Source organism: Astyanax mexicanus, chromosome 2, assembly GCF_023375975.1.
Source record: "Astyanax mexicanus isolate ESR-SI-001 chromosome 2, AstMex3_surface, whole genome shotgun sequence".
NCBI classification, from domain to species: Eukaryota; Metazoa; Chordata; class Actinopteri; order Characiformes; family Acestrorhamphidae; genus Astyanax; species Astyanax mexicanus.
In genome coordinates, this window is record NC_064409.1 from 52849158 (window position 1) to 52875825 (window position 26668).

A 26668-nucleotide genomic window follows, 5' to 3' on the forward strand; every position below is an offset into this window, starting at 1 on the left:
AATAAAATAACATTATATTCAAAGTGCAGAAAGCTACAGCTAACCTAACGCTAGCTATATACCTCGCCTAACGAAATATCGTATTTACGAGATAAGAGCACATGAACGCCACAACAAACTCGTATTTATCAGTGGGAAGCCCCACGTTTCCTAGTTGGGGCGTGTCAGTAACAAGAGGTCAATAAATTAATTTACTTTTTTTTTTAATTGATAAATAAATTTAATAAATTGAGGCAGACAGTTTGTATTGTAAGCTGATTAACACTTCAACATGTGCAGGTTGTTATTAGCTAACTAAAAAATATCGTGAATTTTGAAATGTGAAAAAAACTGAAAAGACTAGTATGATTCACTGTTCTAATGGGATAAAAAAAAAACACCACTCTCCAAACTCGTGACTTATTCACTTCGTTCTCTTGGAGTAGAGCAAAATATAACCTTCTGATTTTTATGACAATAGACAAAAATACGCATCTTTAGCCGTAAATACGACCTCCACCCTTATAAGTAGGAATCTCAAAGAAGGACTAGTAGCATTAGTAACTAGCCAAACGGGCTAACCTGAGAAAAACCCGAGCTAACGCTAAGCTAGCTAGGTTATATTTAGAAACCGCTAGGTTAGCTTAGATATTATAAAACTCGGCTGCGCTGTTGAGCGACTGGCTAAACGCTTCCTTTAACTCACCTGCACAATAAACACTTCTAACCAACAGAATCGCAAGTAAATTGAGGTTATTTTTCCAGCAGAACAACAAATCCGTCTCCACACCGCACACTCCAGCACCAGCCCGCCCGCTCGGTCCTACCGCAGCACAGACCCGCTCACGTAGTGCTCAGAGTGATTGGCAGCCGAATGGGCCAATAGAATCCGCGGAAGTAGTCGGTGATTGGTCGAGAGCCGATTGGAGGGCGGGACCTCGGTTTTCGCTCTCACGCGTTTTTTGCGCAGGACAACGGAGGAGAGCCGTGTGGTGAAGATTCGCGGCCTTCGGAGTGTCTTTCTGTGATCTCGGCGCAGAAATAAACAGGACTACCTCTCACATCAGAAACCAACACTGGATACAAACACACGGAGGCCCCGCGCGATTAAATGGTTTGATATAACGCTAAAATATCGTTTAAGCTTTTCTTGCTGTACACAGGCTTTTCAGCTGGTACATTAGTTAGCTAACGTTAGCTAGCTAGGTTAGCTAGTTAGCTTACTTGCAGCTGAGGATTAGCCATTCCAACTGAAGAAATGGCAGACCATTTAACCACCGCCACTTTTACAGACAAGTGTAGTTTGGGTGTCTGAAAGCTTTACAGAGAGTGGAGAAGTGAGTGGAGAAGTATGGGTTAGACCGTGTGAACCTGAGGACCAGGCTTTTCGGGATACTTCTTTAAATTGAGTTGAGTGGGCCCTGCTGCTGCTGCTGCTGCATGGCCTGTGTTTCGGCTGGTAAGCGTGTATAGAAATGCCATGCTACTCTAACCCCGCCTAAACATGGCCGTGGTGCAGTTCAAAGTGGGAGATAGAATTGAAGTGTCTGCAGTTAAGTTAGCTCCAGCCAACCATTTGTTTTGATGTAGTATATCAGTGTGGTTCAACCCATTCTGACACTGTAGAGCCCAGCTGATCTGATGTCCAGACCTGTAGGGACATATAACCTGTGGAAGGTACTATTAACTATAACTATACCTGTACAGGTGTGCTGAAGCAGCCAGGTTGTGGTGGTCTCCTACCAGGTGGGAGTTTGTTAGCTAGTATTTTGGTAAAGTTATTTCCATAGTACAAGTTGATTTTTCAGTTATAAACATCTTGAAATAGTTGAAGCTAGCTAGTCCAAAATGGTGAATTGACAGGTACAGGGAGTGAGAGTATTTAAACTGCTTTAAATTAAAAGATTTTGCGTCTTAGTTACGTACACACATAATTAAGAAAATATGCACTTTAAATAAAAGTATATTTGTGATCAAAACAGCTGTGTCATTAAAGGTAGGGCTCCACAATATTGGAAAAAGTGCATATTTGGTTGTTCTTCTGAAAACAATTACAGAAAATGACGAGTTTCTTTGATTTTATATAATCAAGAGGAAGGTCACATGCCATTAAACCAAGCTGAACTGTTCGATTTTTTGCTCCAGGAGTGGCATAAATTATTATCCAAAAGCAGTGTGTAAGACTGGTGGAGGAGAACACGCCAAGATGCATGAAGGCGGTGATTAAAAAACAGGGTTATTCCACCAAATCTTGATTTCTGAACTCTTAAAACTATATAAATATGAACTTGTTTTCTTTGCATTATTTGATGTTTGAAAGCACTGCTATTTGTTTGTTTGTTAATTTGACCACCTATATAAATAAATGCTCTAAATGACAATATTTTTAGTTGGAATTGTGGAGAAATGTTGTCCGATGTTAATTTTACAAACCTATAAATAGTAAAAGCAGAGAAACTATACAGAAACTGAAGTGGTCTATTAATTCTATTAACTGTATATCAGTGAAATTAAAAATGCAGAAATCTTCAACAGATTTCTTAAGAAGTCAACGATCCAATGAGTAACACACCTCATGTATCCAAGGTGTATCAATGAGTGATATAAAATAAATGCAATTGGCAGGTACAATCATTCTCAGGTAAATACTATACCATGGAAAAAGAGAACAGTGGAATTTTTTCCTTTATGTCTCAAGCAAGTTGATATTAAAGCTCACCTTCCGCGAAAATCCGATTTTTCTTGTTTTTTGTGGAATACAGTAGGTCTCTCCGAGTTGAATGTGTACATCTGCACATTAAACTGTTTTGCAGCCCCCATTGTGTGCAGGAGCTAAGCAAAGAAATCCCCCCTCCCCCCCTCCGAAAAACGGGTGAATTTTGAATTATCTTTCTGCCTACGTAGGCAGAAACTCACAGACCAGCCCACCTTGGCTCGAGAAACTCCCAGAGGCGGAGCTGAAGCGACGCAACATCACCGCTCATCAGTTAGGAGGTGGGAGGCTGTGAGCGGCAGAGCGGTGGAGGGGCGTCGCAGTGCTCCTAGCCAATCAGAGGAGAGATATTTGCATGCTGTTTGCATGTATGATTATTCATGAGCAAAGCTGGAATCCGGTCATTTTGGACACACCCCTAAAACAGTCCATTAAAAAAGAGCTATACAGAGACACCTGAGCACTTTTTTTTTTACAAAAACGGCTCACATGTCATTCAATCATACTAGAGACCACAACTAGACATTTTAAAATGAAAGAAAAAACGATGGATGGTGACCTTTAAGCATGACCTGTAAGACCTGTATGTGCCAGACTTACTAAAGGTGTTACACTTGAGACCACAGTTGAGACCAAGTTTTCCCTCTTGTCTTGTTGTACTGAAGGTGCTGAAGAACTACAATCTCAAATAAGGTCCATCACTTGGAAAACATGTAAAGAAGAGGTGTCCACTTTTCCAGACGTTTCCCCCCATTCTTAATCGCTTGAGAAAATGGCCTACTCAAATTATAGCTCCTTAAACCGAGCTCAACTCACCTTTGAATACCTGCACACAAACTCGTAAGTATCAGTATTTTGTAAGAGAAGAATAAGTGCTTGCTGAATTGAGTTCTCTTTTATTTAAGAGTTTATAATGTGTCAAATATTAGTGGCTGTGCAGTCTGGATGAGGAACTATGCATGTGTTATGAATTCTGGACGAGTTAAAGGATTGATCTGGCAGAATTTAAACTTGTTTTCTCGTACTCCAATTGACAGATTTAATGTCAGAATTTTACTTTTCAGTTGTGTACTGGAGCTAGGAAGCTAATGTGTACCCAGATCTTTTCAGTACATATAAAAACTCTTAACCTGCTCATATAACAGCCAGGGTTTTTTTCTGGGATAGGAGGAAAAATTTATGCATTTGATATGTTGACCAACCTCTCCTTTAAAATTGATCTGTAAACCCCATATAGAGGTTACTAACTATACAATTGAAATGGGACCAAGAACTAGACCCTAGGGAATTCTATGCATGGGTTTTTGGGAGAAGAATGTTTTATATATATATATATATATATATATGTCTTTTATCTTTAGTCTGTGTTTTAAGGACCCTCTTGGTGATAGTAATGCATCTGTTGTTTCAGATTGTTTTTATTACATTTTGTTTACATTTTCAGTCAGAAGATAAAGTTTGGAGAAGTTTATTTTTAATAATTCAGGCCATATACCACTTTTGAGACTGTGCTGCTTAGGGCTGGGGCGACGCGTCGACATAATCGACGTCATCGATTACGAAAATACATCGATTTGCATAACGTGCGTCGGCGCGTCGTAAATATGTTAATTAACACGGTAACATAGAAGCATAGAACTATTATTTAATTAAAATGATTTTTAAGAACAGCTAAACACAGTTCTGCAAGTCAAACGCGGAGGAGTTCACGTGCGAGAGAGAGAGAGAGAGACACACACACACAGAGAGAGAGAGAGAGAGAGAGAGAGAGAGAGAGAGAGAGAGAGAGAGAGAGAGAGAGAGAGAGAGAGAGAGAGATTGATTGATTCGCTTGTTCTGGTGAGAGCTCATATTCTAGTCCCATACATAATTCTGCAGCTCCCTCAGTGTTTTCTGTCGTATTTTGCGGCTAGCGCGAGCGCTTACAACTGACACCGCGGACCGCGAGGTGCTGCCGCGCTTGTGCCGAATCCGACTCTGCTGAATCTGACTCCCGCTTCGCGGACAGAATCGGCACAACACCCCCGCTGTAGAACTGCGGTAGTGAAAACAGCTACAAAAAAACGCCAGCGGGCATCTAAAGTTTGGGAGCATTTCACGCAAAAGGGCAACAATGTGGTCCTCTGCCATATGTGCAAAAGGAGCACTTGAAGCGCAAACATCCAGGAGCACTATGTCAACAGGGTCACACAGTAAGTTACCGTTTACATCAGGGTCTCCGCGGGTGTCCTTAAAAAGACTTAAGGCTGTCTACCAAAGGTTTTAAACCTGCCACAGGCAGAAATTATAAATTTTTGGTTTATATTTGTGCATGGCATTTCACAGTTTCCAGAAACAGTAGCATTATTCATAAGTTCAGGTGTTTAGCTAAGCTAGCTGCCTTAAGTTATTTTAGCTAGCGCCGTCGGCGCTGCGGTGTTACACCGTTTTCTGTCACCGTCGGAATTTTGTGACCAGTGCTCACGGTTATGAGCGTTCATTGGCAAAACGGAAGCTTTCTATACCTACACCTTACCCTCAGCCCTAAACTGAACCGTTTTGGCCAGTCGGGGTAAACATTATAAACGAACACGTTTCGAATCGGCCAGTGCACCGGTCTGCTGAGAACTACTTGCCCGTGGTCACAAAATCTAGCGGTCACAGAAAACAGTGCAACACACGGAGGTGGTGTATGGGAGCTTATTCATTTTTAGCGTTATAGATCTAAACGTGTTGTACATGTAAGTGATTATAAGTGTGGGGTTTGGTTTAGTAGGCTTGTGTTGCTGTTGTTGTTATTATATATAAATATAGTAGTTTATCGTTTGCTTTAAAACGTAAAATAATAATTATTTAAATATGTTTCTCAATAAATAGATTAGTCGACTAATCGAAAAAAATAATCGTTAGAATAATCGTTTAAAAAATAATCGTTAGGGACAGCCCTAGTGCTGCTGTTATGCTTTAAAATAATAATTGTGTAAGTGTTGTAGGCCAAGTTTGAAAATAGGAAGCTGAGTAGTCTTCGCTGTACTAGTGTTTGATGCATTGCCAGTAATGGGAAGAGGCCTAGTCAGTGGGTGAGTTAATAGGCTCAAAGGGGTATAATAAAAAAAAATCCTGATTTGACAATTGTTGAAAACAAATTTGAAACCACTATCTGCTGTTTATTATGTATATTGTGAATGACAGACCAAAGCATGACTGCTGGGGTGGATTTTATTCAAAATTATAAAGTCAAGTTTGATCCCAGTCCCAGTGATTAAAGTTGTTAAGATTGTAAAGTGCACTTAAAAAATGCAACACAAGAAACATGAACTACATAGCTTTGTTACATTCATAAGACATGTATAACATTTTTATTATATATTATAAGTGACAATGCTTCTGGCTGTGAAACAGAACACAGATATTTTATATACAGTGGTGTGAAAAAAGTGTTTGCCCCTTGATTGTTGATGATTTCTTATTTTCTTGCATGTTTGTCACTAAATATTCCAGATCATCAAACAAATTTAAATATATGTAAAATACAATACAAGTAAACACAAAATGCAGTTTTTAAATGAAGGGTTTTATTATTAAGGGAGAATAAAAATCCAAACTTACTGTGGTTTATCACACCTGTATCCAATTTCTCTGCCCACACCCAGGCCTAATTAGTGCCACACCTCTTCTCAATTCAGAACTCACTTAAATGGGTCCTGCCTGAAAAAGCAAAATAGACCAAAAGACACATAAAAACTAGACAACATGCCAATATCCAAAGAATTCAGAAACAAATAAGAGACAGTAATTATGATATATATGTCTGGAAAAGATTATGAAGCTATTTCTAAAGCTTTGGGAACCACAGTGAGAGCCATTATCCACAAATGGCAAAAACGTTGAACAGTGGTGAACCTTCTTCCCAGGAGTGGCCGTCTGATGAAAATTAGCCCAAGAGCACAGAGAGTCCGCTCATCCAGGAGGTCACAAAATACCCCAGAAACAACATTAAAATAACTGCAGGCCTCACTTGTTAAGGTCGGCGTTCATGACTCCATAATAAGAAAGAGACTGGACAAACATGCACTGCATGGCAGAGTGCCAAGTCAAAAACACTGCTGGGCAAAAAGAACATTTAAGGCCCTGTCCACACAAACCCGGGTATTTTTAAAAAAGGTTTTTGTCTCTGTTTTGGCCTTCCGTCCACACGAAAACTGTTTTTTGAAAACGCCTTCCAAGGTGGAGATTTTTGAAAACTCCGCTACCAGCGGAGCCGTGTGGACAGGGAAAACGGAGCTTTCTGAAAACGCTTACATCACACAGCGCATGTCTGCTTTTTGTTAAGCATTAGCTTAGAGATCGGCAGGGGACTCTTTTCGGTGCAACAGCAGCAAACTCCGGCTGTTAACAACATATTTACACCCAGCTGATCCAGCTAATGAACTAACTGCCCTCTCTGACCCAACAGTGAGGAATAACCCAGAACCAGCTTTAAACGTTGTAACGCGTTTTTCCAGTGTAGCTGAGACTAGTGATAGTGCTGTGTTCTATACGCTACTCTATCGGTATAAGCCATAATTATACTGGTCCAACACCACCCTGGATATACTGACAGACCGGCTACACCAGCAAACCCAAAATACATAATTTACAGTTACTGGAGCTCCTCATCCAGCCTGTTTACTTCACAGCCTCTCTGGATTTTACAGCGGGCCAGTGATGTGGGATATAGAGATTTGTTTATAGATTCTGATTAATTTTATTATGCAGTGAAAAAAATAAGATGTTTGGTGTTTGTTTCTCATTGTTTTAGTGCATTAAGCCACATTACGATTTGTCCTTATAACAGGCTTCAGTGGAAAGAAAACCCACATTAAGCATTGAGCAGTGTTTTAGACTTTGGTTCTTCAGTTAGCTGGGTTAGCTCTGTGGTTCTGGAGTAACTGTCCTGCTCGTTTTCCTGCTGCATCACTCAGAACACAGCACAGAAGGACAGATAATTAGTTGATAAGCTAGTTGTTATTAGTTGGATCAGGTGTGCTGTAATCAGTTTAAAACCACTCACCATAATTTACGTGACCGTAAAGCCTGAAACAGGGACAGCACCTGGATTGGTTCTGTTCTCTCTGCAATGTGTAGATTAATAACATGTTCACAGTTTAATTTAATGTAACTCTCACATTACCCAACACAGCGGAAGGATCGTTACTAAAGTGAGTTGTGTGCAGTTTTTTCCAATCCTCCTAACCGGAGGTACAAACCTTACCGTGAACGGTAAAAAATTGGTGGGACAATATGCTGAGAAGTGATGAGAAAACCAAATGTCTAGAGAATCCCTTTTCATTTCAGCGTTTTTGAGTGGTATGCGTTTCCGTGTGGACGGGGACATTTCTGAAAACACTGCTTGTGTGGACGAATATATTTTTAAAAACGGAGGCAAAAACCTTAAAAATATCCGGCTCCTTGTGGATGGGGCCTAAGGCTCATCTCACTTTTGCTAGAAAACATCTTGATGATCTCCTAGACCATAGGTCGGCAATAGGCGGCCCACTGGCCAGATGTGGCCCGCAAGCGTGAAACATCTGGCCCATGAGGTTGTTTGAACTATAATGAAAATTAAAAATAAAATGCTTCTCTGGTGAACTTTAGTTTACACGCTTCCCTGTCTCTCCGTTGCGCTCGGCGTGACTTTAGTTTCCACCTTTTTTCATTTTTCCACCCGTTCTCGGGCTCCCTTTCACATTATAAGGGCGTTTTTCCCCCCAGCTTAGTTCACTAGCCGGGGTAGGAGTGGTATATTGGGCCACCTGAGGAGCGGTGTGTTTATTTATTTATTTATTTATTTTTTCCTTTCTTTTTGGGTTTACCTGCTTTATTTTCCAAAATCAGATTTTTTTGTGGCCCCCCACATAATGGCTTAGAAAATATTTGGCCTGCGGCCAAAACTAATTGCCAACCCCTGTCCTAGACTAATGGAAAAGTACTCCATGGACTGACGAGACAAAAGTTAAACTTTTTGGAAGATGTGTGTCCCGTACATCTGGCGTAAAAAAAGGTAACAACGCATTTCAGAGAAAGGACATTGTACCTACAGTAAACAATGGTGGTGGAAGTGTGATGGTCTGGGGCTGTTTTGCTGCTTCAGGACCTGGAATACTTGCTGTCATAAGTGAAACCATAAATTCTGTTGTCTACCAAAAAGACCTGATAGAGAATTTGGTCATCTGTTTGTGACCTCAAGCTGAGACAAACTTGGGTTCTACAACAGGGCAATGATCCAGAACACACCAGCAAGTCCACCTCTAAATGACTGAAGATAAACAAAATGAAGACTTTGGAGTGGTCTAGTCAAAGTCCTGACCTGAATCCTAATGAGATCGGGTGGCATGACCTTAAAATTTTGGTTTATGCTCAAAAGATCATTTCTGTATAGAGGAGTGGGAATTATTGCAAGTTACTGCAACAGCTTGATTGCGTTTTGTCTTGCTGCTAAGGGTGGAACAACCAGTTATTAGGTTTAGGGGGCGAACGCTTTTTCCACACATGGCCATGTAGTTTTTTTTTTTTTTTTTTTCCTCCCTTAATAATAAAAACCCTTTATTTAAAAACTGCAGTTTGTTTTTACTTGTCTTCTTTGACTAATATTTAAGTAAGTTTAGTAATCTGAAACATGTAAGAGTACATTTTTGCCAGCCATTATATATATATTTTTAGAGAGTTGTGTGACCTAGCTGTGTTTCAAAAACTTTGTTATGCAGAATTCCTCAAAATAGATGACTTAATATATATTTATGCACTACACTGTACACCTTGCAGATGTCATAGCATGTGAGACTAATACTGTCCCGTGGAATCTGAGGCCTTATCAGAGGCAAACTTGGGTAATTCACATTGACATGCCAAGTGCATGCTGCCCAGTGTTCAACCTCACTTACAAGATAATGCTTCACAACTTATACTTCCTGATCAGTTTACATATATGGCTATCCCAGGGCTTAAAGACTTCCTCACACATGATTTTACGTCGACATATTTCTGAAGACTAAAGGGGAAATCAACATTTCTGCTGCTTCTCACTGTTGCATAAAATGAATCAATTTCTTGGCAGAAACATTGGAAAACGGGTATGACTCATCAAAAGTCCACATACAAATGCTACTTGATGACATTTTAGTGCATGGAAAGTTACAGCTGTTGGATACTGTATTAGTAAACAGCAAAAAATGATCAACTAATTGTCTTACATTGGTATATTCAATTTGCTATTTTCTTTTGTAATAATAACATTGTACCTATGATGGAAATACTGCGTAAGTGACTCAGCAGGTCTAATAAACATTGTGTTGTGTGACTGATGTCTACAGGACAACTCACGAGTTTCTTTTTGGCGCTTTGGCCGAGCTTGTGGACAACTCAAGGTAACAGTCTTCTCTTGCCTTGGTTTATTCATTAATACACATAAGCAAAAAAATTGATGCAGCACAAAATCAGCACTGTGTTTCCTCGCCTACAGGGATGCAAACGCTACAAGGATTGACATCTATACAGGTACTGGGTAATATTGTTACACAAATATGTTGAGATTCTGTTTTTGTGAAAAGATGCTTGGGTAAAGAAGTTGGAGAGCTATAGGAGCACTTTAAACAAGAGGGTCACTTTTAGAACTCATATGTTCTTCCATGTCCATCCATCTCTCAAATTCAGAAAAAAGACCAGACCTGCGTGGAGGCTTTATGCTTTGCTTCTTGGACGATGGGACTGGCATGGAACCCAGTAAGTAGAGTAATATCTATCTTATTAATCAGTCAACCTCAAAATCTCAGCACAATCACACCCACTGCACTCACATCATTATTTAATTTTAGTGAGTAAGTCCAATTATATCTTTATCATAGGTGAAGCAACACACGTCATTCAGTTTGGCAAATCCAGCAAGAGGTTCCCAGAGTCTACTCATATTGGCCAATATGGAAACGGTTTGAAGTCGTAAGTGCTTTCTATATATTTTTATTAGTTGGTTAAAGTGTATGGACCTTTTTAATGTACTTCTAAATAAAACAGTAAATTTACCTTACATTTTATATGTCTGAATTTTTTTTTTTCTCACCAAGTGGCTCGATGCGTATTGGCAAAGACTTCATCCTCTTCACGAAGAAAGATGAAAAACTTACTTGTTTATTTTTGTCCCGGACATTTCATGAAGAGGAAGGGCTGGATGAGGTAAGAATCAGTTTGTGTTTGTGTGAGCCAAGCAGCAGAATAGATAAGGCTGGAGATAAACTTGCTGTTTGGGCATGTGTTCGCGTAGACCACAGGCTGAATTGTACAAGAAACTGTTCATATATGTGCTAGGCGTGTTATTGGAGGCATCAGCTTGGGGCTTCCACATGCTGCAGAGGCAAGAACCAAAAACTTCTGTGCACTGCATGTTATTACTGTGTTAATTTCTGAGAAAGCACACAACTGATGCACCAGACCTATGCAGGATAAACAAAGTAGCATAAATGTGTATGCATAATTAACAACTAAAGCTAGAGAAATAGTTTGCATATGTTTAGGTAAACCACCATCTGTTATAAACAGAATTGTTCAAATATTTGTCCTTTAATTTCCTATGTCCTGTGTGTGTTCCTGAAGGCTTAAACTAGAAGTGAGAGCAGAGAAAACTCACCAGGTTTCCACATTGACCTAAAAATCTTGCCAGTTTTTCTGATGTGCATGTGCAGCTGCAAGGTCAAATCTTACAGATCTGGGTAATCGCAGATTTGGTCACAAATGTTCTTCTAAATGCTACTTTGATGCTGCTGAGTGCATTCACTGCTCCTACCATTTTTGTGAGTTCTGTACCTTGCATAAATACATCAAACATTTTTATTTGTTTAAGGGACAGGGAATGTGTTTAAGGAATAGAGCTTTTCGAAGGTGTCATTTTACTAGAAACCAGTTAGTACTTGCTCTTTTTGAAATACAATAGGTCACTACGAGTTGCATATGCATGCTGCCTGTGTAAAAGTTCTTCTAAAGCCATTGCCTGCAGTATCCAATGAAAGACAATAGACAGAAAAACAAATAAATAAGGAAAAGGCTTAGGATTTATGGCCTGAGGGAGTGTTACAGGGCTGTTAGCCAGTCAGAGTTGTTCTCTTGCATGTCATGAATATTCATTCCCACCCACTCCTCCACCGCACTAAAACAGCCTGAAACTGGAGCACCGGACAAAAACACAGCTCATTCATACTATCAAAATAAAAACGAACAAAATTATAATTTGAGACCTTTAATCAACAGATACATTACTGTCAATAAGACAGATTAAACAATACAGGACCATTTTTTTATTCCTGTAGACTGTGGAGCTGACATGGTTGTAATTAACGTAGTCAAAAAGAGTTAATTTGGACAGAGGAACCAGTACAGGATGACCAGTGGGTAGAATGTTAAACAGTTGTTTTGTCTTTTTTTCTGGCACACATTAGGTTATCGTTCCATTGCCCAGTTGGGATCTAAAGTCCCAGCAGCCACTTACTCAAGACCCAGAGAAGTATGCAATCGAGACAGAGCTTATCTTCAAATACTCCCCTTTCAAGAGTGAGGAGCAGCTCTTTCAGCAGTTTAAGAAAATAGAGGGAGCCAGTGGTATGAATTTATTATTCATTGTTGCCGTTTAAATGTATTATTATTTATTCATTGTTAACATGCTTTCATAATTTGGTCTATTAACCTTTGAGTGTCTGCTTTAGGTACTCTGGTTGTAGTTTATAATCTGAAACTAATGGACAACAGAGAGCCTGAGTTGGATGTGCAGACAGATCACCAAGACATTCTCATGGCAGGGACACCTGTAGAGGGAGTGTGAGTAGCTTGAAGTAGCTTTCATTCCTCTTATGTCACCTTTTTTTTTTGTAATTCTTTTAATCTTTTTCTCTGTAATTGTTCTGATCGAGTAAATGTTGTGTTGTGTTTTTGAAACAGCAAGCCGGAGAGGCGGTCATTTCGTGCCTATGCTGCTGTTCTTTACATAGATCCCAGGATGAGAATATTCATCCAAGGACATAAAGTCAGGACCAAGCGGCTATCCTGCTGTTTGTACAACCCTAGGTACAGAAACAAACGCACACATAATTTCAACACGTACCTAATAAAGATGTGAAAACAAACTGTTAAGAGTTTCTCTATTACAGGATGTATAAATACACATCAACGCGCTTTAAAACGCGCGCCGAGCAGGAAGTAAAAAAGGCTGATCACCTTGCAAAACTTGGTGAGTACATCAAGACACATATATATTTTTATTATAAGTTGTGATTACCATAACAAAACATATTTTCTCACAAAGTTTCTGCCTTGTTCTTTTTTGTATACAGCGGAAGAGAAGGCCAGAGAAGCAGAAAGTAAAGCACGTGCTCTAGAGTTGAAGTTGGGTGATGATTTATCCAAAGAGGCCAGGGTGAGAGCCCGCCACCACCTGCTACACACTCACCATTTATACTAATACTAACCAGCAAGATCTGCATTTACCAGTCAACAATAAAAGTATTGCATGAAGCTTGGTACATGTACCAACGATATGTATCACAACAGATTATGGGCACTCATTAATGATGGTTAATAACTCGTCCTCAACTGTAGCATACCAATTGCATGTCAATATATGGAACAGTAAATGGTCAGTCTGTTCTCATAGTCATTGTTTTGGTGGGCAGGGAGATATAAGCAGCAATTACTGGTTTGGAGCATCTGTGAAACAGCAAGGCTATTGCGGTTCTTGTGGTCAGCCTGTGTGAACATTAGCCTATTAATAGTGTTGGTGTTTGGTGACCAACATGTGAACAATGAAAGCTGTCCTGAACCGACAGAAAAGCTACTGTTGCAGAAGTCACAGCAGTATTTAAATATTGTTACAGGAGGAATGTTTCACAGCACAGGTACCTATGATCACCACATGAGCATCAGAACTAGACCTTGGAACAGTGAAATAAGGTCACTTGCTTCAACAAGTCCAGTCATTTTAAATATAACTTGAACTGCCAGGCAGGTTTGCTGGATAAATGGGTGCAGACTGGCCACTAGGAAGTTCAGGATTTTTTGTCAGTTGCAACTGACAGTTAAAAAATAATTAAATTCCAAAAAAAAAAAACCTTTGAAGCAAAGTGATATATTTAAGCAGACAAACAAAACCAATTAAGAGTACACTTAACATACTGTAGTAATACAATATCATGCAATTCCAAAACCAATATTTTAGACATTCAGGGCTAGATTTTACAGTTTGTTTTATTTAAAGAAGGAAAAATTCCATTTTGTGTTAATGGCCTCCCCTTGTAGTGAAATTTGTGCTTTGAGACACCCCTAAAGGACATACTTTACACTTGTTGTTCTTAACATGCATACTCATACAGGATAATCAGTATAATTAATATCTTGGATTAGTCATCAGAATTATTAGTCTCTTATAACAAAAAAACATTTGTGGTTAAGCAGTATCTATAGTAAAATTACCACAACTATTAGAAATCAGTTATCCTGACTATTTTCGAAAACAAAGAATCATGTAGTGTTCAGCAAAGTGTTTGACAAACGAAAATACAATGTGAAGCATTTAGGTGGCTCTTATATGGGGTGTTAACTTGTGGTTTCTGATGCTGGTAACTCTGATAAACGTATTCTGTGCCACAGAGGTAATGCTAGCTCTTTTCTTTTATGGGGTGGTCCTGATTTATAGCCAGTTTCATTCTAATGTTTTTTGATGGTCTATGCAACTACACTTAAGGATACTTTCAAAGTTATTGAATTTTTTCAAATGGACTAACTTCATTCCGTAAGGTATTCTTTTTACTTAGTTGAGAGGTTCTTGCAACAATATGGGTTAAAGCATTATATTTCACTGTATATAAGTCACATTATTATTCACTGTATACCTCTTTACAACACAACTGATGCTCTCAAACATTTTAAGAGACAAGACATTTCAGTAATTAACTCTTGATGAGGGACAGGTGTTAACTAAAAGCCATTCCTTATAAGGGAGTCTGGTCTGAGAAAATGCCAAGATGTACAAATCTGTCATCTAAGCAAGAGGTGCCTACTTTAAAAAATATACAACATTTTTGGTTTGATAAATAATTCAATTTATTTTTTATGACAGTTTTGATGACTTGAGTATTAATCTACAATGCAGGCAATATTAAAATAATGAAAAAAGACTGAATTTAGGGTCCAAACTTTTGACTTGTACTATATGCTACTTTTTTTTTAACCATATTCTTTGGGATAACAAACATCACTACTCTGCATCTTATTTGTTTTCAGGCTGCACTGAGGAAGGCCCAAGATTCAGCTTCGGCATTACGTGCAGAAGCTACTAGAAAACAAGCCATATACGCGTCTAAACAGAAGTAATGCCTACATGCCTTTACACACATACACATGCATAGAATCCAGTTAAACAAAAATATAAAATTTTATGTAATCAAACTGTATTTGTACTCCTTATAATCTACATTGGTCCAACCTAATGTGACTAAGTAACTCAAAAGACGCCTTGAGTCTCATTCTCACTTTTGTCATTTCTTGTGGCAGAGCACTGAAGGAGCCCAAAGAGCTGAACTTCATCTTCGGTGTAAACATTGAAAGGCGAGACCAGGACGGCATGTTTATCTACAACTGCAGTCGACTCATTAAGATGTATGAAAAGACTGGGCCGCAGCTGGAGGGAGGAATGTGAGTCTACCAGAAAGCTTTATATTTATTTAGCCTAATGCCACCTTTCTAATGGAGTCATGTTACGTTAATGCTACGTACAAGAACTTGGCTGTATGGTACGCAGCAACTGGATTATAAGGTGTATTATGCGACACTAGTAAGGAACAGAGGTGTTGCCATGCTTTTCTTCTAATTCAGCAGGCGAGACTTGTAAATTCTAAATTAATTAAACAAAACTGTAATTCTTAAAAAAAAAAACTGAGTGAGGAAAGAACTTCCGTTTATTTACAGTAAGCTTAGATTTCCACTATAGCTGGATACAGCAGTATTATCATTAGCAGCTAACCACTAGCAGTAGCCACAGTTAAAAGGTAATGGTTAGCAGCTACTGCTAATGCTAGCCGGGGTTAGCAGCAGGCTGCTAATACAGGCTGCTAATACTCACCTCGAATGGCAAAAGACTGCCGGAGAACTGCACTGAAACTCCTGTATAATGCTGCTCATCAGCAGAGTGACTTTACTGCTCCTTACAACCTGACTGGTAGAATTCATACATGAGGCGCAACCAGATTATAAGGCGCAATGTCGATTTTTGGGAAACTTAACGTTTTTTTTTGTGCGCCTTATAGTGCAAAAAATACGGCACCTATACTTATAAATACCTATACTATAAATATATAAAGATATAAATACCTATAAATATCTATACTTATAAATCATGTTTAGAAAATCTTTATTTATATGAGAAAATTACAACACTGTGATCTATTGGGCAGGTTTTAAATACAACACAAAATGAACCACTGTCTGACACCAGTCCTTACATATAATTAAATAATAAAAAAATTATACTATGATACTATCGTACAGTATGGCAAAACAAAAGATCATGATAAGATGCAGATGCTTTTTTTTTTTTTACACCACTTAAAGATACAAGGGAATACACACAGAATGCTGGCATGTTAGTTGTTGTACATCATTGCTTGACTGTGTTTTTTGTTCTTGACTGTTTTAGGGCATGTGGTGGAGTGGTAGGGGTGGTAGATGTTCCCTATCTTGTGTTAGAACCAACACACAACAAGCAAGACTTTGCAGATGCTAAAGAGTATAGGCACTTACTCAGAGCAATGGGGGACCATCTTGCTCAGTACTGGAAAGATATTGGTATAGGTAAGTGTTTGTGGGTAGCCAGTGGGTGATTTCAAATGAAAATTATTTTGGCATTCAAAATCATTTAATAGTCCAAAATGATTAATGTAGTGTCTATCAGCCATTCAGTGCGTCAGTTTGTTCTAAGACCTTCCTGTGTCTCTCAATAAAAGACATTTGCAAATATTTTTAAGTTACATATAGCCCTATCCAGATGAGATGGGTTTCTCAGGGGGACGTCTGTGAAAAAATATTTCACACTTGTGCTCAGTGATAAAACTCTTATGTCCAGACTGCAAGTGAAAAAACAGGAGGACCAGTGAATTTTTTGGCTTCGCGTTTTCACGTGTTGTCAGATTTTCAACATGGAGCATGATGTTGTGTTTACATAAATCTCGGTGGAAACGCGCGCCCAAAGTGTAATTACGGTGCGTGGCAGTGGACTTTATTACACTTTATTAAACGCGAGGTGACGAAACTCAGAGATGTGCATCCGGACAGGAATAAAATTACCTAAGGACTACAGAGTTTAGTAAAAAAAAAAAACAGTAGGTAATTCAGCCTTTATTTTCTCAGAGGACGTCTGAGAAAAATACATACATGGTAGTTCTGGATGGGGATAAAATCACAAAGGTCCCCCTTAAAAGCGAAAAATTACCCCAGGACCCTCTGAGAAACTAATACCATCCGGATAGGGCTTTTGGCAGCATGTGTACTTTGATTGTGTGATTTTTTTTTTTTATCTTAACACTGTCAATTAATTTTGACGTCATGTCATAATTGAGTGACAGATTATTGATTTATTTAACTTTATTTACCAAACAGCTCAGAAAGGCATAGTGAAGTTCTGGGACGAGTTTGGGTATTTGTCAGCAAATTGGAATGCAACACCTTCAAATGACGTCAGGTTCCGTCGCCGCAGAGCCATGGAGATTCCTGTCACAATACAGTGTGGTAAGAACAGCACATATTCATAGTGTGCTTGTGTAGTATTGTACACTCAATTAGGGATCTTTGCATATAGTTATCTGTTCTGTCTCCCTTTCTTTCCCTTCACAATGTGTATTTTTTCCCCCCAGATAAATGTCTGAAGTGGCGTACGCTGCCTTTTCAGATGGATGCCGTGGACAAGCGCTACCCTGACAGCTGGGTCTGTCTTATGAATCCTGATGGATCACAGGACAGGTACACGGAAATAGAATAAAGAAGAGCGTTCTAAGCTCATATTGGAGATATTCACAAGTCTTTAAAAAATACAGGTTCAATCCTAATTGCAAGTTTTTTAGGCTAGAGTCTAAATCAAGTTTCCAATCAATGTAACATACACAAAGCCTGTACAGCAATTATAGCACAGTAAAGTACAGTAGGTATGTTTTAAAGTATATCAGCTGTAATGGTGGCTAGGGGTCTAGAATATTTATACTACTTTGTGTGCGTTTTCAAATGGCTTATGAAGCTTGCTGTGGTCGATCCAGTCTTTAATTTTTTTCCACCTTAATTGCACATTCCCACACTTCTGTTGTATTCTAGAATTTAAAGACTTTAAACCAGATGTTGTGATGCATCACAAGGAAGGAGACTGGGTCAAAAATGATCAGAAAGTGTGCATATCCTAATATTGAGTATGACTAAAGTGCCCTTTGGTTCCCTTGCCTTTACTCTCTTTTAGTAATGATCCTTCTGTGCTCGTTTTGCACATTTTTCTGTCTCTTAGGTGTGATGCTTCTGAGCAGAAGCAGAATTTACCTGTTGGTGTTTTAAAGAAGGACACCAAAACTTCAGAAGACAAACAGAAAGAGCTTACTGATAAAATCCGTCAGCATCAAGAGAAATTAGAATCGCTACAGGTACTCATCCATCCATTCATTAATCTAGTACAGTTCTACAGTTTGAACAGTTGCACTCAGCCTCTGTAATGTAACATCTGTTTCAGAAAACTACAAGTGTAAAATCAGCAGCAGATGTGAAACGGCTCCCTCTGGCGGTCACGACAAAGCCTGCAGAGGAGCGTACGGCTCAGGTAATGTAAAGGTTTCACTATTTATTTGCTTAGATGTGATTACAAATCTTAATTTAGATATGGAACTGAGTTTTTTGTTCTACATTCCAGACTGGTACACGGTCATCCCAACGCACAGCAGCTCGGCCACGGTCACCTCCACTTCCTGCTGCAGTCAAAAGAGCCGTCAGTCAGTCTCCCGCAGCTAAAACTCCTCCCCCTAAACCTACACCTCCATCACGTCCAACAAGAACTCCTCCTGCTCCGCCCCCTCCAGCCAAAACCAAAGCAACACCAACTCCACCTCCCAAACCTGTGAAACCTGCCACTAGAGCTGTAGCAACCCCTTCACCTTCGAAACCTCCAGCTCGCAGGAGTGCAACTCAAACACGCACTACAGTGAGTATTCACAAACAGCCGTAGGAAGGACCAATACCTTTAGTTTTCAATAAAGACACCTGTTGGATTGGAGATAAGAATTCCTTTGATTTAAGGCTTCCTCTTTATCAGTGGTGTCTGGCCCCAGTAATAGAGAGAATTATTCCAGTTATTTTTAGTTATTTTGCATCCCAAAATTAACAATTAGACAATATTTACAGTAAAGAACAGTAAAGATGAATAATTTTAGATATTTTGTATATTTACTATCTTACATTTAAGTCACTTGCACTTTTAATTGATGTGTTCGATTAGGAACATCGTCAGACTGTGATGAAAGAGTATCATGGCCATTTCTGTTGATCTGGATTATTTTAATCTGAAAAGTTGAAGTTTTGATGTTTGTGAAAGAGATTTGTTTGTGACTGTTCCAGCCGTCCACAACTAAAACTGCTAGCAGACAAGCTAACAAGAGAGGAAGTGCCAAGAAGGGTAAAGCACAAGAGCCAGAAGAAGATGAAGAGGATGAAAGTGAAGAAGAGGAGGAGGAGGAAGAAGAGGAGGAAGAAGAGGAGGAGGAAGAGAGTGAACAGGAGGAAGAACCACAACCCAAGAAATCCAAATTTGCAGCGCCTGCTCAGAGTCGTGGAAAGGGGGCAGTAGAAAAGAAAGCCCCCCCAACCAAACAAGTAAACAACACCGAGGTAAAGTTAATATTCTCTCAGACCTTCTGAGACGAAAATGTGGTCTAAAAGCAGATGTCATTATTTCTTTGTAATCTAATTAGATTGTTTTTGAATAAATAATGAATTTCTTTCTTCAGAAAATAAGCAATAGCACCGAAGAAGAATTGAAACAAGAGGCAGTGAAAAATGCTCATAAAGGTATCAATAATGAACTGATTGTTTCCTACATTAATGTATAATTACAGACCTGCAAAATGGTATGAAGGGATCTTAATTATCTGTGTGTGGGTGTCTACACATGTTCCACAGATAAAGGCATGCTGGTGGAGGCGAAGGTGAATGGAGAATGGTTCACTGGCCGGGTGACGGCAGTAGAAACTGGGAAAGAGAGTGTGCGTTGGAAAGTGAAGTTTGATTATGTTCCCATGAACACTCCACGAGACCGCTGGTATGAATTTGCAGATATGCGCATATGTATGCGACATTGCTGGAATTCTTGTTTTGCACCAGTTAAAAAAAAAACATCTGATTTAAAACTCATGTCAAACAACAATTCTGAGGCCCCAACTGTATGTATAGTCTGTATCTGCATTTGGCCATGGATATAGCTTCAGCTGTTATCGGCTGATAAAGTGTTAAACCACAACTGTGTATATAATAAATATTTTTAATCCTCTGATGTGTATTTTTTGTGTATTTTACATGTTTTTTCTTATTTATTTATTGTATGTGCTGTCTGTCTTTAAGGGTGTTTAAAGGCAGCGATGAGGTCCGCCTCATGCGTCCTGCTTCACCAGAATCACGGAGTCCAGACACCAATCAGGCTCCAGCACGATCTGTGACTCCGCCCACAGCAGCTGAGCCTGACACAACCCAGAGTGGGCCGAGTAGGGAAACTACAGAGGGCCTTGTCACCATGATGAGGTGGGCAGTGGTGTATGCATTGAAATCTTTGTGCGAATTTGTGCGAAGTGTGAATCATATGTTTAAACATTCATTTGTACTGTATTTAGTTTGAGGAGCCTAAATTGTGATATAAGGACTTTGCTCATTACATTATATTAATTTCTTATAGGACGTTGCTGCGTTATTTTTTCCCACCGGATTTCCGAATCCCAAAAGACTCCCTGAACACTATGAGTGCTGAGGATCTAGTATCTTTTCCAATTGTGAGTACAACACAACCATGTAGATATGTGTGTCCTTGTTTGTTGAATACCATGAAATGGTCTGGAAAAGGCTACTTTTTAAAGTTTTCTTTGGTCACTTTAAAATTTCATTAAATGCTGCCTCCTAGCATCATGTTGTGTGTTTTTTTTAATTAATGATATTTTTTTAATACATAGAAAGAGTATTTTCAGCAATACGAAGCAGGGCTGCAGAGTCTGTGTAACTCTTACCAGACTCGTGCGGAGTCTCGAGCTCGAGCTGTGGAAGAAAAGAGCAGCGGCGCTGAGACCAAACTCAAAGAGTCTGAAGAGAAACTCCGCAAACTCAGAACCAACATTGTTGCTCTGCTTCAGAAAGTCCAGGAGGTCTGTACTACTTTACATGCTCACATTACATTCTCACATAAGGGGAAAAAAGACACCGTTAATATTCTGTACAGTACTACAAATGGTTCTTTTCATCATAGCAATAGTGTCTGGAACACCTTTTGGTGATAAACTGGAATTTAAAAAAAAATGTGTCATTGTTCTGTATAGAAAAACTGCTTCCAATAAATACGGAATTTGCTGGTACTACACTTTTCAGAGCAAATGTTCATTTTTTGAATAAACACACAAAAACACTATATGGACAAACTACAAAGTACTGCTTATTCATTCATTCTTCTGAAATGACAAAAAATAATTGTTAATGAGTTCTGCTGAGTCTCCACTGTCCAAAGAAGACTTTGGATTGGATTGCATTTAAAGCGGTCAGGATGACTGATTACCACCCCACCATACCTCTTCCTCCTAATCATATACCAAAATCCCCAAAATGTTGAATGGCATGCCATCAGAGAACACAGATCCACGTCTCCACAACTTAATGCCGGTGGTCTTTATATGCTTGTAGCTAACACCTGACATTAGGCACATTTCCAATAGATTCATGTTTGTCTACTTCAGAGTGTGTATGCGTGTTTGTTTGTTTGTTTTTATTATGGATTAGCATGTTGGGATTGTTGATTTCTATCTGTTTCTCTTGCAGGATATTGAGATTAGCAGTGATGACGAGTTGGATGCCTATATAGAGGATCTGGTCACTAAGGGCGAGTGAAACACTTCAGCTGTCTCATCAGCTCTGCCCGTCCTGCCTTGTTCTTGGTTAATCACGGTCATGTTTTCTCTCCTTGTTTATCCATTACTTTTGATTATGTTCTGTCGGAGGCCACATTATTTCCTTTTCCTATTTGCTGCAGTTGCAGGCAGTATTTTCCTCACTGAATGATTTGTCACTTTTTAAAACAACGCTCCTTGCCCCAACTGGTTAACAGTATGTGCATTTTGATTTTATGGACCAAAGGCACTGAAGAGCCTGTTTTACAAGTTTTACAAAAAGTAGCCTTTTTTCCCCATTTTTGTTTGGATTTACAGTACTGCATCTTTGATTTGGGAGTTTGCCTGTAGGCTTGGTTTAAAGCCTGAAGTTCTGAAAATATCCACAGGGCATCAGTATGGGGCTTCGACAAAGACGACTCTAGCAACCAGTATAACTGTAAGTGGCTTGGAGAATGTCTTCTCTGATTCCTGGTCGCTGCTAATTATTTTTTTGTATCTACTTTCAGTGACTTACTGTTGCCTGTGTCTTTCATATATAAGTGTGGGGTCCAGTATGATGGATTTTCTTCTTTTTGAATAAATCTAATACTGTTTACCCCGTGGTTCTCAGCATTTAGTCAACGTCTTTATATCTAAGTATATTTTTAAACAGTTTTAAGAAAATGTTCCAATAAAATTTAGGATGTATACAAAGTGTTGTGTAGTTTATTGCCAATATGTTAACAGTGCCATCTGATTGTTTAAACAAATTACAGAGATCCACAATGTAATCAACAACACAGTACTTTCCAAATGACATTGCCTAGTAATTATTTAAAATATATATATTTTGTTTACTGCACATCAGTACATTATAATTTACAATATATTATAAACAATATAAAATTATAAAGTCTTAAAGTACAAGTGATGCCAAATTAATCAATAGGCAGTGAAATAATTATGCAGTTGATTGATTGCTAAAAAAGGTTGTTTTAATTGATTCAGTGTCATATTGTAGAACTGATGTGTTTAACTATTATTAAAGATTGAACACTATTATATATTTTAGATACATGTTTTAATCTAAGAAATATCAGCTTGAATGTTGAATGGGTAATTAATGAGTACACATTTCACAATAACAAACCCATCATTTTACAATAATATAATTTTTTTTTTTTGAACAAATGTACAATTGTTCTACTTGACAATTGTGTTTAAATTTTTGTAAGTGTAAATAAATATGTGCTGTTCCTAACCAAATTTTTGAAAGCAGGACAAAAGTAAATACATGAATAAAAGCAGAACTGATTATATAGATTTTGTACAACTTACTAAAATAGATCTGTCTTGGCAGGTGAACATGAACAAAACAAAGTATTTACATATTTGATTTTTTAATTTATACATTTATCATTAAAAACATGATAAACTGCTGATTCTTCAGCAAACTGACTAAATGGCCTTTTCCCTGTGTATATATTTTTTCTTTCAAACTCCTTTTATCCACATATGACCACTGAGCACAATATATACTGCATATTATAGAATGCATAATGTTAGTTTTCTATAGAAAAGCTCTTTGACAAAATGTTAACATTTTTGGCATTTGGTTGAAGCATTTTCATTCCCAGAGCCTTATAGGTCCTTTGATGTCTGTGAGGCAAAAACTGTTTCCTTCGCTGGTTTCACGTTCCTGGAAAACACTCTGAGATAAAAGAGAAAACGCAGTTAGTGGCAAGAACACAACACATTCTAGCAATACACTTACAACAGCAGCCAAGTAAACATATAATACTGGTAACCTGAGCACACAATATTGTATATTAATGATATAGACTGGTGAAACTTGACTTCAGTCCTATTGGGCGTTCTTCCTCTGAACAAATAGTTTGGTGCTCATTTCAGGGTTTTTTCCTCTCCTTTTTTGTGTGTGTTGAAAATAACGTGAATTAAGGCGGGTTTTCTACCAGATTAGATGTTTATCAGTCAAACAAACAGTATCTTATACAATTAAGAAACTGAAGGGCTAATTTTCATTTATTTGATCTGACTTACAACAGTTTTATCATGTTATGATAAACGTTTATTTTGCTGTTTAGGGATGGGTTGAGAAATAAGAAAAAAATCAGTTCTAATAGTAATGTTCGTTATTTAGTACATTCATATCTACCAATCACTGCAAAGAATAATACTACACTATATTTTTTCGCATTCTGTTTACTCATTAATATCTTACAACGTTTTGTTTTTTCTAACCTTGTGTTTGTTTGTTGCCTTGATTTCTGTTGTTTCTATGAAGAAAAAAAAACTAAGAATAGAATATACTTGTTTACAATACCTATACTTGTTTTTTTACTGAGTCTTGTTTTTAAGTGCTGACAGAACACATCTTTTAGGTCTTAAAATATTAAGTCACTGCTGTCCAGTGAAAAACATGTGTCTCCATTTTTGTCCAAGTTTACTTATCTCCATGTTTATTCCTGTACCTAGTCTGTACACTGTGTTGATTATTCGGAATAAGAAGGAGCATTGAAATACTCTGTAATTTCTTGGAATAAACACTGATTTTTTAAAAGTTAAGAACATGTTTGGGATATAGATGTTTTTAATGGACAGCAACAATATACAACATTCTTTTTTTTTAATTAACTTTTTACCTTACGCCGTCATACGTGTTTCTCTCAGCCCTAATTAGATTTAAGATTTAAACATTCTCAAAAAATACTGTGAAATGGTTTTCTTGCAAGAGACAGTGCATGTGTGACCACATTGTGTAGTGAATGCTTTGTTGTGTAGTACACTATCACTAAAAAAAAAGGAACAAAAATGACATGGGCATGAATGTCTTCAAAGAGATATTTTTACTAGTTTATAATTCTTTGTAGTTGTTTTTTCCCTCATTGTAAGAGACACAGTTGGAACTGAAAGACTACATATACAAGCATTAAATTATTCAGATTTAGTGTGGTTCAATTCGACACCACTTTAAACGATTTTTATTCACTTGGTTCTCTAAAACTGGGCATTTTACAGCACTCCTGCAACGTTAGTGGCAATAGTGACAGACCTGTCCTGTAAAATGAATAGAAATGTTTTTCGTTTCTTGAAATAAACTCTTATATTTGGAAGTTAAGAACATTTTGCCACCACTTTGGATATTTAGCACCTGAGGGACATATTTGTACTAGCTTATAGTTATTTACAGTTGTTTGTCCATACTTTTGAAACTGAGGGATCAGGTTCCACTGTTTTTATTTTAGTGAACACAAATGTTGGCTACATGTACAGTATATTTTTTTTATTCTGTTAGTATAGGCTGTAAATGATTCAGGTTTAGTGTGGTTGATTCGACACCACACTGTAAACGATTCTGATTCACACTGTTCTCTAAAACAGTACATTTTACAGCGAATTACACCTTAACCCTTTCAGACCTGAATTATCTCTAGTGATGAAAAAAAAATGTAAGAATGCTGTTTTCTGTCCTCTTTTTATTTCATAAACCATCCCTAAACAGTTAAAAACATGATTAAAATGGCTCTAAATCGCAGAATAATTAGTGAAAATTAGTTTTTACAGTGCAGTGTATGGGACCAAGCTCTCATGTTTCATTGGTTTAGAAACTTCATTCATTGGCTGCATTCATTGGCTTCATTCGTTCATTGGCTGGTTCATGGTCTGTTCTGATGAACAACCGCTCTTAAATAGTGTTACGTGCACAAAACATTAAAAAAAAGAAAGAAAATACATCATGTCCCATAAAATGGATGCAGGATCTGACCATGGTTAACCAGGGTTAAACTATTAAACTGTACATAACTCCTGCAACATTAGTGACACTCTTTGGTGAGCTGAATCAGCACACAGTAAGTACACCTGCCAGTGTTAAATCAGTAATAAGCGTATTAAAACACTGTTGAACACTGTTGATTTTACACTCGCACGTGCTCTGGACTCGAACCTGTCCGGGCGTGTCCGGCAGCCCTTCCTCCACAGCCTGTCCCACACGGCGCTGCGCAGGGCCGGGCTGCCCCAGATGTAGAGCGCGGGCGTGCTGAGCGCGTTGAAGCGCGCCATTATGGCGAAGGCGTTGGTGGCCTCGTTGCGGAACCGCAGGCCGCCGCTGCTCAGGTAGCGGACCATGATGTTGACGAACGAGGGGCCCCACAGCGAGAGGAAGCATATGACCACGAACATGATGATGCGCAGGGACTCCTTCTTGCTCTCGCGCTCCTGGCTGGGCGCCTCGCGCGCCAGCTGGTGCTTGGCTATAACGTAGAGCTTGATGGTCATGAGCACCTGGATGACCACGATGATCTGCAGGGTCATGATGCCGAAGGCGCTCATCTTGACGGCCTGCGCCACGGGCAGCGCGTTCTGCACGGCCAGGATCAGGTAGGTGTAGAACCAGCAGAAGACGCAGCACGCCACCACGAAGCCGCGCGACACGAAGCGGTTGTAGAAGAACGGGTGGCACACGGCCAAGTAGCGGTCGAACTGCGCGAACAGGAACGTCATGACGTTCACGCCCATGATGGAGGGCAGGATGTAGTAGGTGCCGTTGCGGGACGGGTAGCCCTCCTGCACGTCGAACAGGCCCAGGTAGTAGACGGACAGGCCCGTCAGCGTGTCACTGAGGCTCGTGTTCAGCATGAAGATGAAGCGGTTCTGCGCGCGCAGGGCCCGCGTGCTCAGGATGCCCAGCACCACGGAGCCAGCGAGCACCGCCGAGCACGTGGCGAACACGATATGGTACAGAAAGATGAAGTAGTCTCCAGGACTGGAGAAGTCCACCGACAGAGGCACGGTGGAGTTGCTGATAAAGAGCATGGTAGTG

At 39.0% G+C, this 26668-nt stretch overlaps 2 protein-coding genes across 2 annotated transcripts; one reads left to right on the forward strand and one right to left on the reverse strand.

Annotated features, from left to right (window-relative positions):
* Positions 1-932: 932 nt before the first annotated feature.
* On the forward strand, positions 933-22441 carry morc2 (MORC family CW-type zinc finger 2). The gene is made up of 27 exons (XM_007244292.4): positions 933-1093; positions 3358-3532; positions 10024-10077; positions 10173-10207; positions 10364-10432; positions 10555-10645; positions 10771-10879; positions 12136-12295; positions 12400-12511; positions 12632-12757; positions 12841-12920; positions 13024-13106; positions 14969-15054; positions 15239-15379; positions 16380-16534; positions 17339-17467; positions 17593-17698; positions 18228-18360; positions 18447-18533; positions 18624-18911; positions 19325-19594; positions 19714-19774; positions 19886-20024; positions 20324-20500; positions 20652-20745; positions 20923-21111; positions 21776-22441. The coding sequence occupies exons 2-27, from the start codon at positions 3465-3467 to the stop codon at positions 21842-21844; spliced, it is 3111 nt and encodes a 1036-aa protein (XP_007244354.3). The 5' UTR covers positions 933-1093; positions 3358-3464; the 3' UTR covers positions 21845-22441.
* Positions 22442-23031: 590 nt separating this feature from the next.
* On the reverse strand, positions 23032-26668 carry LOC103046250 (glucose-dependent insulinotropic receptor). The gene is made up of 2 exons (XM_007244405.4): positions 25793-26668; positions 23032-23536 (listed from the first exon to the last, which is right to left on the reverse strand). Exons 1-2 carry the CDS (start codon positions 26659-26661, stop codon positions 23467-23469), a joined length of 939 nt encoding a protein of 312 aa, XP_007244467.2. The 5' UTR covers positions 26662-26668; the 3' UTR covers positions 23032-23466.